The sequence below is a fragment of the Choloepus didactylus genome, chromosome 22 (assembly GCF_015220235.1).
Source record: "Choloepus didactylus isolate mChoDid1 chromosome 22, mChoDid1.pri, whole genome shotgun sequence".
Lineage (NCBI taxonomy): Eukaryota > Metazoa > Chordata > Mammalia > Pilosa > Megalonychidae > Choloepus > Choloepus didactylus.
In genome coordinates, this window is record NC_051328.1 from 43,864,355 (window position 1) to 43,881,581 (window position 17,227).

The 17,227-nt window shown below is 55.8% G+C and overlaps 1 protein-coding gene across 9 annotated transcripts in view; it reads right to left on the bottom strand.

Annotated features, from left to right (window-relative positions):
• Positions 1-1,690: 1,690 nt before the first annotated feature.
• The window catches only part of ANKRD11 (ankyrin repeat domain 11), a 238,011-nt gene continuing 222,474 nt past the window's right edge, over positions 1,691-17,227 (bottom strand). For 8 of the 9 annotated variants that reach the window (XM_037816497.1, XM_037816499.1, XM_037816500.1 and 5 more), the window contains 5 exons: positions 10,408-16,931; positions 7,473-7,571; positions 7,249-7,392; positions 5,522-5,614; positions 1,691-2,575 (listed from right to left, as the gene is read on the bottom strand). In XM_037816497.1, the coding sequence (XP_037672425.1) occupies positions 2,390-2,575; positions 5,522-5,614; positions 7,249-7,392; positions 7,473-7,571; positions 10,408-16,931 (7,046 nt within the window). In that variant the 3' untranslated portion in view covers positions 1,691-2,389. The remainder of the gene's footprint in view (positions 2,576-5,521; positions 5,615-7,248; positions 7,393-7,472; positions 7,572-10,407; positions 16,932-17,227) is intronic. The other variant, XM_037816501.1, reaches the window with a different exon arrangement.

The following is a 17,227-nucleotide window of genomic DNA, read 5'->3' on the forward strand; positions in this document are numbered from 1 at the left end:
TATATTTTGGTCCTGGCAGCTTAGGTGGGTAAAGGTTAGGAAGGGTCTCTGCAGGTCGTGACTCTGACATGGGGGCTTGGGCGGCAGGAGCCCCTTCCCGAGAGGTGCGGAATGGCTCACCTGGAGCCAAGCAGGGACCCTGGGATGGGCAGGGACACGCAGCAGTGTCTTCCTGACCCCAAAACACATGGGGGCCACGTGCCGGGTGGAAATGAAAACTGGCTGCAGCAGATGGACTGTCCGGTTTTAAAACTGTTTGCGAGCCTGGTCTCTGAGGGACAAGGGCACTTGCAGGGAGCAGCGTCCAAGCGCAGAGCTGGGCTGCAGCACCAGCCCCCAGTCAGAATGCCCACAAGCTGTGCTGCAGGAGTGCGCCCCTCCCAGGGTGGGGGTCCGGGCCACTACGTGCAGGGCCCAAAGGTAACACGGCCTCTGTTCTTGTGCTCTGAACTGCTGACTGAAAGGACCCTCCATGCGTTACAGGCTGGCGTGTGGATATCGAGAAGAGCAGGGCTGAAAAGAAGTGTTACTGTAGTCAAATTTCCATGACTTAGATTTAAAAAAAAAAACAAAACAAAACTGGTTCATTCCCAGAAAAATGCACTAGCGTTTAACTAGCCCCCTTCCTCCTCTGCAGGGAGCTGTGCTGCCTCCCACCCAGCACCCCCACCCCCCGAAAACACCCAGCTGGGGAGGTGCTGGGGACAGCTGCAGGGCCCCCCTCCTGCCCCTGGAACATGTCCCATCCAGATCTGCGGGGTGCCTGCCAGCTCCCGGCCCCCTGCCACTGCCGCCCTGGGGTGGAACCCTGCGGATCGCCCCGTTTCAGCAATGAGGTCGCTGCTGCGCCTGGAATGGAGGACTCGCCCCAGTGATCCAGGGTCGGGGAGGCCCTGGGGAGGAGGGCAGCAGAGGCTGCCGTCTGCGGGGTGGCTGGGCGGTGGGCCTCAGCTGCCGGCACAGGCTGCGGACAGCATGGTCTCGGGGGAAAGCTGGCGGGTGCCCCTCACAGCCCGTGCCCACTGTAGGCCGGCAGTCTCACTGTCCTCAGCCCACCTCTTCCTGCGGCAGGTTGTGCTCCTCCCAGCCACCCCCTCCCAAGGAAGCACAGGGGCCTGTGCCGAGCGCCCCATGGGAGCTGCTCCTTTCATGGCTCTTGCTAGCACAGGGGTTCTCAAAGTGGGGTCCCCGGAGCAGCTGAGCCTAGCCTGGGTTGTCAGAGCGGCTGAGCCCAAGCAACTCCGTCATCACCAGCCAGATGCTCGCCTGGAGCCGCAAGGCACATCCCTCCAAGGAGGAGATGCTCTGAAGATGCCCTCACGGAAATCTGTAACTGGCCTGCGGCTTGCTCCTCTGCCCATGTAGCTCTTCTCCTTCGTTCTGGCTCTTGGGGGCAGACTGGGCACTGTGCTGGTGGTGGGGGGACGGCAGGGGCTGGCCCTCTCGCCTCCCCACAGCCTGCAGCAGAGAGCAGAGGCCCGGAGGGGGACCCGTGTCTCAGGAGTGGACCGCGCGCTCCCCCATGGCCTCGTCCGTCAGCCTGGGTCCAGGAGGAAGGTGAGGGTCTCTGGCGCTGGCCTCGTGGCGCAAATGGCTCCTCCTTAAAAACGTTCGTGTGGAAGCAGCTCCCTTGTCTTTGAGGACGTGCTTCAAAACCCCGCCCCCGGCGGGGACACCGCACACACAAAGGTCACTTTAGTTAACTTATTTATTTCTTTACACATAACTGAAAGTGATGTTACAGTACATAAGTTATTTACAACTGTGCAGTAATGTGTTGCAAAATAAATTATCTAGAAGGCAGCAAAAGTACATTGTGAATGTATATAAAACTGTACATCGCTTACGGGGTACACTTTTTATATGATTATTGGCTCTGTAGTGTTTCAAGTTATGTTCTCAGAAAGAGAAACAAAATGCCCAAGATTAAAGGAAAAAATATACAAACCACGTGGATTTGACTCCATTAAAAACACCAGCGGGCGCGCCCTGGCTCCGCCGCAGCGTCCTCCCCGGCCGGGCCCAGCCTCGCCTGCCGGCTGCCTCCCCTCCAACAGGAGGCCTTCGTCCGCGAGCAGTGGATGTCCTAATCGTTTTCCTTGTTGATCAGAACGGAACAAGAAATTTAAAAAACACATTCTTCTCTGCAACTTGTGACGCGTCTCTGCAGCTGGCTGCAAAACCAGGAGCGGGGCGCGCCGATGCGTCCGGCCCGGGCGGGAGGCCCCGCGGCAGCCGCTCCGTGGGAGGCGGGTCCGGAGGGGACGGAGAAGCCATCAGCGAAGCGCAGTGTTTCTCCCGGGGCCTCTCCCACCCGGCGGGTCAGAGGCCGCGTCCTCCGCGCGCAGCCGGCGCTGGGGTGTGCGTGCGAGCCCGGCCCCGGGCGCCCTCACGCCGGCAGGAGCACGAAGTCGTCGTTGACGTCCACCATGGGCACGTAGAAGGAGGGCACCTCGTTGACGCAGAGCGACTTGTGCCCCGCGGGGTCCAGCTCCTGGACCTTGAGCTGCCACTCCATGCGCTGCACGGCGTTCAGGGCCGCCGCCTCGTGCTGCTGCCGCATCAGGAGACACGTCTGCAGGGGCGAGAGGGCAGCGCTGAGACCCCCGCCGCGGCCACGGGCCGGCCCTCCCGCGCGCAGTCGCGGGCCTGGCACTCGGCGCCTTTCTCCGCCCCGAGAGCCTCAGTCACGCTCGTCTCCCGCCCTCCGACGGTGCGGGGCCCCAGCCTCGAGCAGCCAGGAGTTTCGTTAGAATTTAAGTTTTGCTTTCATTGTTTTTTGTTTTACAATTATTTCATTTATGGTCAAGACTGCTGGTTTTATTTGCATTTATAGTAGTAATTGTACCTTTTTAAACGTGTTTAATTTTTAAAAGGATTATCTAGTCAAAACATGCTCCGTAAGTATTTAAGAAAGTCTCCCTAACGCTGAAAACAGAAATAACTGAATCTGATGGTTATCAACACCCTAACAAGCCCCGAGGACCCAGGGCCTGTCTGTCAGTCCACAGCAGGGTGTGGTTTAAGGAGAAAAACTGCAAAAAAATTTTAAACTTTATTACACTTCTCCAGTGATAATGTTGATGCTGTCACTTTGAAACTTTTTTTTAATGTTGTAGGACAGGGCAAATGTCCGTTTTTGGACTCAAAACACTTCAGTGCAATAGGAATGGGATATAATTTTAATATCAGAGGTTAAACATAAACACTAATTAAGAGTCATATTGGTGAGCTCACCAAGAACTCAAGAATTCAAATGAGGTTTGCCAGGTCTGTCCACTAGGGCCACCTGGAGGGGTCAGAGAAGCAGGGCCCTGCTGAAAGGATCTCCCAAACTGAGAAAATCTGGGTAGAACTAACACTGACTGAAGGTGACTAGAGGAAATCTGAACCTGGGAAAAATTTTAAGCCCATCGTGAGACACAAAGAATGAGACACACTCTTGTTACTGTCTAAGTAACTCTTAAATCTACGCATTTCTTGGAAAACTGATTAAAAGGGAAAGCAATAAAGAAATACAGGGACTAGGCTTTTGGAGTGACACACGGTCCCTGTCAATAGGAAAAGCTCGGTTTGCCAGAGAATGGCCGCTGAATTCAGAAGAGCGTGTGGGGGACAGCGATGCCTGCACCCCGATGGCAGCCTGGGAGAAGGAGGGTCACCAGCACAGAGGCTGCAGGGGTTTCTTCACAGGCAGCTGCACCTTGTGCTGCCGAAGGAATGTGGTCAGCTTCCCTCCTGTCCCGAGAGGAAAAGCGGGGGCCTTCCTAGGGGGCACGGGCACGTCTGGCCTGACATGAGTCACATCGAGCATCAGACCAACTGTGCAGTTACGAGAAGCGACTGGCCTTAGCTGAGCACTGTCACTGGAGAAGCAGTGCCGTTCCAGACCGCGGCCCAGCAAGCTCTGCTTTGCTGCCTGGTTTTGTCCAACCCACAAAGGTTTTGTTTTCAAATGGTTGGGGGAAAAGATGTGGAACTCAAATTCCAGGGCCCGTGATGCAGGTTCCTGGGCGCAGCCTCCTCTCTGGCTGCCCCCTTCGGCCTTGGCCAGGAAGCTGCAACCCCACTCCACACTGAGAGGCATGAAGGGCATGGCCGGACGGGGCTGCACGGACAGCTGAGGAGGACACGGGGAAATTTAAACACGGCCCAGGTAGCAGACCACTCAAAGGAGTGTGAGGATGTTGGGTTGATGATGTGGGAAATAATCTTTTCTCAACTGTGCCTCCTGGAAATAATTTAGGGCTGGCACATCATGGTGGGGGGAAATAAAAATGCTCCGTAGTTCAAGTATTTTCTGTCCTTAACCATGGTTGCGTATGGTGGCTGGTCTCCACTCAGCCTGTATGTGAACCCCAAAATGGACTCAAGAGTCTTTGGGGGGCTTAAACATCCTGTGAGATGCTCTCAGACCCACCGTCTGCCTCACGGGATTCAGCGAGTTACTGATGGACTTCTGGAATGTCCCAGTGAAATCTATATGTATCTTTGCATAATTGCTCTACTGTTTAAGTTTTAAATAAATAAAAAGTGGAACTGCTAGGTGAGGGAATAGAAACATCTTGAAATCTGATAGGTTTTTGTAGGTAGCACCTTGCACTCCTCCAGCAGTTCTTCAAGGGAAGCCTGTGGGCCGGAGGTTCAAAAAGCCTTGCGTACGCTATATTTTTCTTCATATCCAGCATTTTATTTCCTTCTTTGTGAACTACCTCTTTACATACAATTTTTTTCTTTCATTTTTCGAATTAGATCTATGTGGCATTTCGATGTATGCAGGCCTCGTCGTTTTAATGTAGTTAAATGTTATTTCTTGAAAACTTTCAATCGGTTATTTGTGGCTTCATTTAAGACTTAGGTGTTCGCTAACCTGGAGGAGGTTTCTGGTGCAGGGAGCTGGTCTGGAGCCCGCCGGACGGGCAGACCCACATCCCTGCCTGAGGCTCCCTGCAGTGCTGAAGTGCTGCCTCCCGCTCTGATCACTTGCTAAAGCGGACTTCCCTTCTGTCCACTGTTCTTTCTGCCATTCCTAGGCCGTGCTGTTGTGCGTGAGCTACCGTCAGGAGACCCGGACAGAGAGCATCATGGGAGCGTCATCCAGTCTCTGGGAAGGAGCTCGCTCCCGCCTGGGACCTGGGGGCCTCCCTTCCTCTCTCTCCAGGAATCCCTGGGCTTAGATGACAACAAGCCCCAGATGGGGACAGCTGCCTGCTCAGTCTGAACCCCAGGGCAGTTTCCCCACTAGGCCATGCATCACAGATCTTCTAAGGGGATATATCTGAAACCGGCAAGTCAGCGTTTTTGGTGCTCTTGCAGTTGACGTGCAGTGCTCCAGGTGTAGAACCCTGGCCCCTGCAGAGGAGAGCGCACTGCTGACCTGGCTCCTACCCCCTACTGCTCAGCTCAGCACCAGCACAGGGAGGGTCCCAGGGTCGGGCAGCCCAGCCACACCTGGGTGGAGGGATGATGCTCTAAGGAGGCGGCTGGGGCGCAGGGACCAGGAGGTAGCGTGGACACTGACCTTCATCCGGTCGTATTTGTCATCCACGTCCTGCAGCCAGGAAATGAACTGGCGGGCGTTGAACCGGTCACGCACAGATTTATTTTCATCACCCTGTAGAAAGAATTCCATGCGGGGGGTCATAAGAGAAAGAGAAGATGGGCACAGCAGGCTCCAGGGCCGCCTCGCCTGCGTGACCCTGGGCCAGGCCTGTGCTGCTCTGGCAAGCACCTGAGACCCAGGAACGAGCCTCCCAGAGAGGCTGAGGCCGTGGAGGGCTCACGGCCCAGGGGCTGCCGGCCGCTGCTGCAGAGCTTCTGTATGTAAAGCCCCAAGTCATGGAACTCTGATCCCCGAGTGTGGTCCTGGCTCAGCCGCCTGACAGGCGGTCACGCTGCGTGGTGCACCTGAATGCAGGCTGGTGGCCACGGCACTGTTTCCCCCACCAAAGACAGTGGTTCACAAACAGGGAGCCTCGGTCACACCGAGTTCATCCTGAGGAGTTAAAAAAAGAGCCCCGGGGCCTCGGGTGGGTGTTGGCACAGCCCCCAGTACCTCCTGTGCATGGAGAGGCTGATATCAAAGTGTATTTTGGAAGAAAAGGCGGCAGCCTTCCTTCTTCATTTCACATCCAAAACAAACTCAGAAAATTACTTTAAAAAGAAAATCTGCTAATCTTTGAGGTGCAAAAAGCAAAAATTTCAGGAATTTGCAATCCTTGAATTAATCACTTGGTCCTTACATCAAACATTTTGTTTTATAGCTGGTTGACAAATGTTTTGCTTTAAAATTTATCATGCATACTTATAAGATGCACCCTTTTAAACAGCTGAATGTAGACAAATCTTTAGTGCATTACTAAAAACAAGGTTTTTAACTAAAAACTTCTAAACTGCTGTGTGTCACCACACACAAGCCCTGGAGTGCTGTGCAGTGCCCCATGGCAGCCTTCTGGGCTCACCTGTCGGGGGTTGTCTTTCAGGAGGGGGTGGGGAAGAGGAAGGCGGGAGCAGGGCAGCGGAGCAAACCCCTGGGGAGGCCAAATGGGAGAAGGACATATTCCAGGTTCTTCTTGGAAGAACACACTGGTTCCCGGGCAGAGAAGACATTTACGGGGTAAGAGCTGGAGCGGAGGGCTGGATGGCTGCACTCGGGGTGCAGTGGGGTTGAAGGTGATGCCAGGACAGAAGGCCTCTGGGCACTACCCTGGAGAGGTGGGGGCAGAGACAGGGCGTGCCAGGCCCCAGCCCTAGAGCGCGGTGGGGAGAGAAGGTGCTGGAAGTGGGGGCTAGCGCACCTGTCAGACACACTGAGAGGCTGAATAGGACGGGGTAACCACTAGTGAAGGCACCAGGGGGGGCAAATTGATTGGAGTGGACAGTGGAGAGAGCAGGAGGCAGGAAGTGAGCTGGGGAGCGCAGCCTGCTAAGGGGGAGATGGCTCTAGGATGGGGTCCTTGGACGAGACCCTGAGGAAGGGCTGCAAAGTGACGCTTCTGCTGCTGTCACTGCTGCCAGCTGGAGGCAAGGCTAGGGCCGCCCACCCCCAAACCAGCACCCCTGGGGAAGCAGCACAAGCAGAATCGTTTCAAACAGGAAATAATGTGTCACTGCTGCCTGGGACATGGGGAGAGGAAGGGAGGCTCCATGTTCTGATTGATACGGTCCTTCAGAGGAAAACTGAAATAACTCCTCAAGGGAAAGGCCTCGCTGCGTCTCCCGCGCTCTGCCCGGCGGCTGGGACCTGACCTGGCTCTCGAGGGGCATGTTGTAGACCTCCGAGTCCAGCAGCATGGTGCAGGCGCTGAAGGGCACGGCCTGGTTTGCGATGGTCCTCGCCGCCCGGCAGTGCACACGCAGGATCTCCTGCTCGCAGGACACGATCAGCTTCTCCTGGAGGTGAGGGGTGAGCTGCGTCTGGGCACCAGCACCTGCCCGCCACCCGCCGCCCGCCGCCCGGGGCCTGCACTCACCCGCTCGATGCTGTGCTGCAGGCGCAACTTCCCCCTCACGGCCTCCTGCTGCTTGAACAGCTCCTTGAGGGGCTCGGCCAGGGAGGGTGGGGGGGCGATCTGCAGGCAGAACCAGAGGGCAGGGGTGAGCAGGCAGCAGACCCCACCCGGGACCCTCCCAACGGAGAACACGGGGCACGCCCAGCCCCTCTTGGCAGCTCCCGTGGAACTGCCTCGGGCTGGAAACGACCCAAATGCTCATGGCGGCGATGACCCCCAGCCGAGCGTGATGACGCTGTGGTGTGGAGAACCAAGCCTTTCATGTCACTTAGACCATGTCCGGGATGGTGGCCTGGAACGCTGGGCCGCAAGCCTGCATGGAACGCTGTGCAGGCATGCCTAGTAAAGATGTGTGTCTTGTGACTATGACAGCGTTAACCACTGACCCCAGATTGTTCCCTCTTATCTGCAGCAGGATGTAAAGATTGACATCTGAGACACCCTGAATGCTTTTGATCACGTAGCGTAGTCTTGTTTTGTGTAACAAATGAATAAATAACTGGAGCACAGGTGCATCAGCACCCACTTGGCACATGATGCTGTGGGTCCCCTGCTCCCTTAAATCTTAACTTTGTGTCTGTGTCTCATTTCAGCGTCGCCCTGTCAGCAACGCTGTGGGAAGGAGGAGGGGGCTCCAGGGTACAGGGCCAAGACAACAAAGCAAAGTTCAGAGCAGTCTGTAGTCTGCTACCCTCATGCAACAAGAAAGAAGAGGTAAAGATGCAGGTGCAGTGCCCCTCTGGGAAGACGAGAAACAGTAAAGATAAAGCAGAAGCTGAAGAGATTGGAGGAGGGTGGGTGGGAAGGGGCAGCGGCCTCTGTGAGTCTCCTTTGCTTACAGATCGCTCTGAGTCTTAGAACCAGGATACGACCCCCGCAGATGAACAGTTAAACCAGCCGGGATGCAGTGGTCCCAGCGGACACCAGCACTGGCACTGGGGCCAGGCCACCAGCGAGAGGGTGGGGGAGAACTTGGCGTGTGCCCTGGGGGTAGACGTGGGGGCATCTACTGTGGGAGAAAGAAGGTGCAAATAAGGAGAGGGAGGCACAGAAACACGCGAGTGTGAGTGCAAGTGGGCTGTGCTCTGACTGGGCGGTGACCCCGAGGCAGCATGCCCAGCTCGGGTCCTGTTTCTAAACCAGGGCCCCCAGGAGAAGAGGCCGGAGCCACGCGGCGCGGTGGGAACGGGCTGAGGTGACTCAGCTGACGGACACGGAGGACAGCCTGGGACTCCCAAAGAACAAGGGCCGGCACTCGAATGGGTGCACAACCTGCAGTCAAAGGGACACCTCTGCCCACCATCGGTTCCAGCTGATAAATGCAGGGGACGCTGACATCGTGAGCGTCTGAGGGGTGGTGAGCACCTTCCCCCGACAGACAGCACCTCAGCGGCAGAGCAGCGATGCCCGGCCAGAGTGTGGAAGGCTCGGGGGCACACCTGAGGCGTTCCTGCCCCAAATGCCAGCAGACAAACCCGGCCCAAAGGGCAAGTGACAGAACAGTTCCTCACAAAAGAAGGAATGGCTGAGGGGCTGCAGGGGACACAGAGGAAAGGATGGGGCCAGACGCGAGCCTGTGGGAGTGTGCAGGCTCTCTGGACTGTCTTTCACAAGTAGCTCAAGATAAAAAATATGAGAACATTTAGCCAGGCTCCTCGCCCACGCTGCCTCCTGCTCTGCCCCCTGGGGAAGGTGGTGGGACGTCCGGGGGCGACAGCCTCGGCGCACCTCTCGGTGAGGCTCGAAGCCCAGTCGTTTGGCCTGGGTAAGACTCAGCATTTTCTCCTCTGGATTTACCCTCGAGGTCACAGCTCTCGGGAGGCCTGGCACGGCGTGTGCTGCCAGCCACAGGGCCCCGCACAGGCCGGGATGCCTGGCGTGAGCGCCTGCAGAAAGGCAGCCCCCGGGCATCGTCCGTGCCAGGGCCCGAGGGGATCCAGGCTGAAGGCCCAGCAGTGATGTGCGAACCGGCCGCAGGCCCCACCTTCCCGGGCGCCACATCCTGCAGCCCCCGACAGACGGGGCTGCTGCGGCCGGCAGGCATCTCCCCTCTGCACTCAGGGACCCCAAATGGAGTGCTGTTTGTAAAAAGATGAGTCTCAGCAGGAAATAAAGAAGGATGTGCAGAAAACATCAACAGTGGTTAACTCTAGGTGGTGGGATTATAGTGATTTTTATTTTTTCTTTTCTCTGTTTTCCAAACTTTCTACAATCATGTTATTGTTTTGTTCCTTAAAGAAAAAAAAAAAAATAGTACAAAACAAAGTGTTCCTGAATGGAAAAGCCTGAGGGCAGATTTTCCTGGAACTGGCGACCCAAACTGTCGTCTGCTCTGCAGCCAGAGGGGACGAGCCCAGGTCTCGGCAGCTGCCTCTGCCCACAGACGCTCAGCACAGGGCACGTCAACAAGGAGAAGCACATGGTGCCCCCGCTTCCCTGGCACCCTGGTCCTCTCCTGCAGAGTGAGCAGCTCTAGAGAGCGAGTGGGAACATCACTCTAATCTCTAGGAGAGCTGATGTGGCCCCACAGGTGTGACGGGAGGGGCACGGCGTGGCCCAGGACCATGTGCTGATGAACAGCAAATTCAGCACCTCTGCCTGCCCTGGGGGAGAAACCCCAGCGGGGCCCTCTCCAGAGTGGGCGACGAGGGCAAGGACCCAGGTGGCGCCCAGAGCCAGGGGCCCGGGCTGGTTACCAGTGCAGGAGAAAGGGCTGCGCCTCGAGGCCAGGTGCCGTCGGCCCACTCGCCACAGAGGGCGGCCCCACGCGCTGGCGAACCTGCAGCTTTGCGTACTCGTGGAGAAACCCCACCCGGGGAAGAGACAGCACGCCGGGCTCCGGCCCAACCTGACCCCGCTGGGGACACGTGCTGCAGCTGCGGGAGGGACAACTCACCACTGGAATGTGGAGCTTGCTGAGCGGCTTGCCGTCCAGCAGGTAGGAGCCGGTGTAGGTGACGTACTCGGCGTAGCATTGGGGGGCCTGGGGCGTGATGTAACAGAGGATTTTCCGCTTCTCCTCGATCTTCTTCCTGATCTGCAGGTACTCGAAGTACGGGTTGGACCTGTCGCTGTGGTAGGGCTCAATGTCGTCCAGCTTGATGGCATCCACGATGGCCGCCAGCGTCTGCTGGATCACCTCCCGTGTCTGCTGGGTGGACGTGTGGATCTGCTGCTGCAGCTGCTGGCTGGAGCGCTGGAACCGGCGTTTGCGGGGGTGCTGGGCCTGGGCATCATCCTCCTCGGTGGCGCGGCCCTTGGCCCTGGCCGCTGGGGCCACGGCAGGGGTCAACTCCTTCTCGGAAGGGCAGAGGCTCTGCCTGCTCTGGTTGGCCAGCATCTGCGCCCGGTTCCTGGTGATGCGCTGTGGGATCTCCTCCACCTTGGCGGGCTTGGGGGCTTCGGCTGTGGGTCTGGTCACTGGCTCTGTAGTTTCTGGCTGGACGCTGCCTGGAGAGGCCTCGGCCTGGGTGGCAGCACTGGCCCCGCTGTGGTCCTGGGGGCCGGCCCTGCCTGCACAGTGGGCCTGGGCTGGGGGTGCTGCTGGGGGAGCCTCAGCAGCACAGTCGACTGTGGCCAGGGCCTCGGCCTCCTCACCTCCACTCCCCAGCGCAGGGGGCTCTGTGGGGGCCAGCGTGGGCCCTGAGCTGGAGTCCAGGTCCCCGGGGGTGCTCTCTTGGGACACGTCCCCGGCGTCTAGGGGAGCCTCCGGTGGCTCCCCTCCTCCTGGCTCCTCTGAGGACTTGGGCTCGGGCTCAGTGGAGAGCAGGGCGGATGTTGGAGCAGGGACAGGCTGCGGCTGCTCCTCGGCAGCAGATGTGGGGGGCTCCCCACTGCTCATGGTCCCGGGGGCTCCTGGAGGGGTACTTTCTGAAGGAACCACAGGGCTTTCTTCCATCGGTTCCGTTTCAACGTCAGAAACATCTTTACTTTGAAGGGGAAGATCTGGCAGTGAAAACGGCCCCAGGTCCAGGTCATCTTCGGGGTTTGTGAAAGGATCGGGCCAGGTGACAGGCTCCTCCTGGCCAAGGGCAGAAACACTGTGGCTGTTCTCCAGAAAGTTACTTTCTAGGGGCCCCAGAGCCTCCACCTGAGCCACAGTGGCCACACAAGTGGGCTCGGGGGGCACGTCAGAGGCCGCTTCCGGGGTAGGCTTGCAGTTACTGAAGAAGGCCCCCAGCCTGCAGGGGGAGGCGTAAGGCGCTGGCTCTTGTGAAGCTGAGAACTCGACCGCAAGTGCGTCTACACCACCCCCTTTGGTGTCCTCGAGTCCCGGGTCAGGGACTGACAATGGGTATGAAATCGGAGAAGTGGGGTATGGGGGCTCGGTGGCCATGAAAGGCGCTGGAGCAGCAGGGTGGACGGACTCCGCAGGACAGAAGGGCTGGGGAGACTCAGCAAACCTCTGGGGAGACTTGAGCAGTAGGTCTGGCCCCACGGGCCAGCTGACGGAGCTTTCCGAGGCGCCCCCGAGGAGGCTGGAAGGAAGCGGCTGCTCGGAGGCCACAGGTGGTGCCCAGCCTGCCGGGTCCTCCTCGGTGATGACAGTGCTGAAGGGGCCCTCGTCCAGGGGCTCCAGGTAGCTGGGCTCGGGCGGGATGATGGCGGCGGTGGCCTGCTGGTCTTCTGTGGCGTCTAGAGGAAGGCCCAGGTCAGGGGGGAGGGCCCCTTCCATGGAAGGAGCAGACAGCTCATCTCTGTGCAAAGGTGAAGCTTCTGCTTGTAAACTTGAGAAAACGCCTTCTGGTGAGTGTGCAGCGTTCACATGTGCAGGGGCGCAGTGCAGAGCATCACCTTTGGGAGACGGGACCCCGTAGTCTGGAGAGTAATACCCTGGAGACAAGCACGGGAACTTTTCTGGGGGGCCTGGGGGCAAAGGGACCTTCTCTTCTATCAGATGCTGCACCGGGGAGCCGTAGCGGGCTGTGGCCGGAACGCTCTGCTGCCTGAACAGCTTGTCCCCAACGCTGAATTCTTCCTCGGGGGTCCTCCTGATGTCCACAGAGATTGAGCGGTAGAGGCTGGTGGTGAGAGTCCTTGTTGGAGTCTGGCCTGGGTTTTCGGAAAGCCCACTGGGCGCAGCTGTGAGCCTGTCAAAGAAGGACAGGGAGCAGGCGCTGGCAGAGGTGCTGGAGATGGGGAGCACATGCTGGGGGTCGGCACAGTCGAACAGGAGGTCCGCGTAGTCGTCGGCGCTGCAAGATGGGGTCCTGGGGGTGTGCATCACCTCCTCGTAGCTGGGGCACGACACCACCGACGCAGGCGTGGGGACCCCTGTGGGCCGGCCCTGCTCAGGCCTCGGGGACGCCGGCAAGACCTCTTTGATGTGAGGCCCTGCCAGCCAGTCCTTGGGCTCCGACACCGCTCCCGGGGGGGTTTTGTTTTCGGTCGCTGGCAGAGCGGGAGTCACGGCCATGGAGTCCTTGAGCTTTCTGTCCTTGAACTGCATGTCGGGCCCCGGGGGTTTCCTGGAGAGGACCTCCAGCCCCCTCTTCCGCGGGTCCTCTGCTGGCTTCATCCTGTCCTTGAGCTTGGGGTCCCCAGACCTGTGCCGTAGCTTCTCCATCTGCTTCATTCTCTCCTTGTGCCTCTTGTGGCGTTCCTCGATCTCCAGGTCTTTCTGGGAGAGCATTCTTTCAAAGCTCGTCATCATCAGGTCGCCGTCTCCCAGAAGCTTCTCCCTGGGCCTGCTGCCTTCCTTCTTGCCCGAGTCCTTGGGGGGCGGCGCCCTGTCATTCCCGTTGCTGATCTTCACCGGGTCACTCCTTTCTCTCTCTTGACTCTCCTTGAATTTCTCCTTCAGTTTCATCTCACTGAATTTCAGGTTTTCCTCCTTGGACTTATCTTTAAAGGAATTTGGAGGATTGTCCTTGTCTCTGGCCCCAGGCTTCTGCTCGTCCTTGTGATGTTTCGAGAGCCCGTCTGTGTGCCTCTCCCGGTGCCGGTCCCTCTCGTCCCTCCACCGCTCCCGGTGCTTGTCTCTCCTCTTCCTCTCTTTGAGGACAGTGACAGCACCAGACCCGTAAGGCTTCAGCTCCTTTTCTATCTTCTTGGAAGGTTCTCTCTCAGAATCATTTTTATCTTTCTTTTCAGTAGAAAACAACTCAATGGCTTTGTCTAAGTCATCGTCTATGTCGGCTTTCGTCGCGTAGGAGACGCCATAAACATCCGCTTCCAGGAGCTCCTTCTCGTGCTGGCTCGAGTCCTTTCTGCCGCTCGCATCCTCACTCTTTTCCTTCTTCTCGGCCTTCTCTCTCTTCGCTCTCTCCCGCTCGTGGCTTTTCTTGGAGGAGGAGGAGGAATGCCTGTGCCTCTCCTTCTCCCGCAGCTTCTCCTGGAAGCAGGGATTCTCCCTGCCCTTGTCCTCTGGGGCATCCGTGGGGGACGCGTCCAGGCCGCCGAGGCCCGGGTCCTGCACCCGGTCTGGGAAGCTGTCAGATGAAATCTCACTGATCTTATCGTTGGAGTCTTCTCGGTATTCATGAAGAGCTTCTTCTTCCAACTTCTCCAACAAGCTCTTTTCCATCTCCGCGCTTTTCAAAGACTTCCTCTCTTTGGAATGTTCTTTATCAGACTTTTCTTTGTGCTTACTTTTAACCTTGTCTTCAGTAGCGTGCTTCTTTTCGACCTTTTCAGGGAGTTTCTGTTTATTTTTCTTTTCTTGAATAGAGTCAACTGAAGCTCTGTCCTTCCTTTCCTTATATTTTTCCGTAGACTCTCTATCCTTCTTCTCTTTGTGCTTTTCAGAGGTTTTTTCCTTTTTGTCTTTCCCCCCTTCAATGGCTCCTTTCTCCTTCTTCTTTTCTTTGGACTCCTTCTCTCTCTGCTTTTCCAAGGAGCCCTTCCTGTGCTTGTCGGGAGGGAAGGGCTCCTTCCCGTCCTCGCCATCCTGGGGGCCGTCCGCCCGCTGCCCCTCGCTGGCCTCTCCCAGTTTGAACCCACTCGCCGTGTAATCGTCCTTTTCATCTTCACTTTCATCTGTGAATATATCTGCAATATACCAGCTTTTCTCTTTACCCTTTCTTTCGTCTTTTTTTTCAGAGAAGTCTTCTGAGGTAATTCCAGGGAAAGTCTTCTCCTTTTTTTCTTTAACTTGATCAAGAGAAGTTTTTCTTTCTTTGTCTTTGCTATGTATATCTTTATGTTTTTCCTTGGTATCTTTTTTCTCTTTAAAACATTTATCAAATTCTTTGTCCTTCTGACTTTTTTCAAGGATAGATTTTTCATTTTTGTCTTTGTCACTGGACTTATCTTTATATTTTTCGGATTTTACCTTCTCTCTCTTTTCCTTATCGAGTCCATCTTTCTTTTCCTTTTCTTTCGCCAGATGATGCCTCTCCCAGGGCTCCAGGCCCTTCACGAAGTCCGGGTCGGCCTTGTCCCTGAAGAGACCGTCGCAGCCGCACTCCCTCAGCTCCTCCTTCCGCTCTTTCCCGCCCTCGCCTGGCTCCTTCCTCCTCTTGTCCTTTTCCGACAGATAGCTGGGGACGCTTTTATGTTTCTCCGTCTGCTCTTTTCTCTTTTCAGAGTTTTTATCCAAGTAATCCCTGTCTTTCTTTCTGAAGAAAGAGTCTCTGTCCCGTCTGTCGGCACGGCTTTTGCCATCCCGCTTCTTGTCTTTGGCGTCCTCTTTCGCCGTCCCCAGGATGAGCTTGGCCACTGAGTCGTTTCTGATCTCCCTGTAATCAGTCACTGCGGAGTCCCAACTGTCCTCCTCCTTGAAATCAAAGGACGAGTCTGACAGGTCTGAGAACCACGGCTCCTGCTGTTCGTCAGACAGGCTGAATTTGGTGTCCTCGTTCTCCAGGAACTGGTTTTTGTTACAATATTCGTCAAAAGCAGAATCTTCCCTATAAACTTTTTCTTTTCTGAGTTTTTCTTTATCTTCTTTGAAAGGCTTTTCCTTCTCTTTTGAAATCCTGTCCTCTTTTAAATCATTCTTCTTCTCTAATTTTGAGGGCCTGTCTTTTGACTTTTTCTTCCTTTCCTCTTTGCAGAGTCTCAGTTTTTCCTCCTTTGGAGACTTTTCCTTCATCAATTTCTCCTTTTCTACTTTACTCCAACGTTCTTTCTCTTCTCGAAAAGACCTGCCAATGTCTTTACTTAGGTCTCTGATTCTCTTTAGAGATTTCTCATCTTTGGAGACCTTGAGTATCTCATCTTTAAATAACCACTCTTTTTCTTCTGACTTCAGTTTGCTAAGTCTCTCTTCTTTCTTAAAATGGTCTCGCTCGTGCTTTAACACTTTTAACTTACCTTCCATGGGAATATCATTATCTACAAGCATGGCCTTGTCTGGCTTTTGTTTGATGTCCTCATATTCATAAGTAAAACTTTTCAGTTTAAGTTCTTGACTAACTGAACACTGTCCTTTCTCTTTGTTTTTGTGTTTGTGTTTTGTTTTGTGTTTTTTGACGATTTTCCCCTCTTTATCCAGCTTTGGGATGGCACCGTCCACACCAGAGTGGAAGGAATTCTTCTTCTCAGAGAGCGTGCCCTGGAGGCCCCCCCTCTTCCTGTGCTCCTGCTTCTTTCTGACGGGCTTTGGGGACTCCACGCTGGAGCCCTCGGACGGGTAGTCGGAGTCACTCGTCAGCCTCGTCCTTGTGGAGTCCGAGAGGGAACTGACCTCTGACCAAGGGGGAGAGGAGACGGTTTTCCAATTGTCCGTCCTCCAGTGCTTGGCCTGCTGCTCGCTGTGGCTGGGGTGGTGCTTCCGGGAGGCAGAGCTCCCACGAGAGGACGTGGAGGAGGCCGAGAGGGAGCTGAACAGAGAGGGGTCCTTCAGCACCAGTGGGGACCCCTTGAGGCCACCGGAGCTGCTCACCGAGCCCCTGTCATCCCCCTCGCTCTCCAGGGACTCGCTCTCAGACCCAGAGGAGCAGAACTTGTCGCTCCTTTTGCCAAACCGAACTTCTTTGCCTTTTGTTTCTTTCTTTCGTTTCTTTTTCACTTTATTTTTTTCTTTCTGCTGCTTGGAACTGGAAGGCTCTCGGGTTTTATTACCGGGCAATATCGTATGTGCTGACAGTCTGAGCTTCTCTCCTGACCCCAAGGCAACACTCACGTCCTCTTCGTCTGATGAATCTGATAAGATGCGATGGGCAACTTTCTTTGGTGCAACTGTGTTGTTTTTAGCATAACTTTTCACTTCCATTTTGGGTATAGAAATAAAACTATTTGATTTAGTTTCTTTCCTGTAATCCTTTTTTAATAAATGTTTATCATCCACTGGGGGGACTCTGTCTTGCTCATCGTCCTCATCGAACTCGTACTCGTCCTTCACAGGAGTGGCCGTCTTCTGGGGCTCGGAGATCTTGGCCTTGTGCTTTAGGCCTTTCTCAAATTCAGAGTCTGTGTTGTTGCCGTCGACGGAGCTGGAAGGTGCAAAGGATGGGGCGTCTTCTTCTTCAGAGCTCTCTGTTGGAAAAAGAGAGCAGCATTTCAGAAGGCAGGTTCAAAGCAATGCTCACAGACACAGACAAATGAAAGGAGCTCCCAGGGGAGGGCCAGGGGTCCGGGCTCCTCTCTCCCCTTTGACCTCTGCCTCTGGGGAAACACTGAACTTGCCTTAGTCAAACCTAAGGTCAACCACTGGCAGAAGGAAACCAAAGAAAGGTTTGCTGAAAACAGGGATGGCAACTAAGAGGAAGCCCTGCAGGTTTATTTTAGGGATGAAACCTTAGGGCTGGGTGCACCCCCCCCCCCCCAAAGTT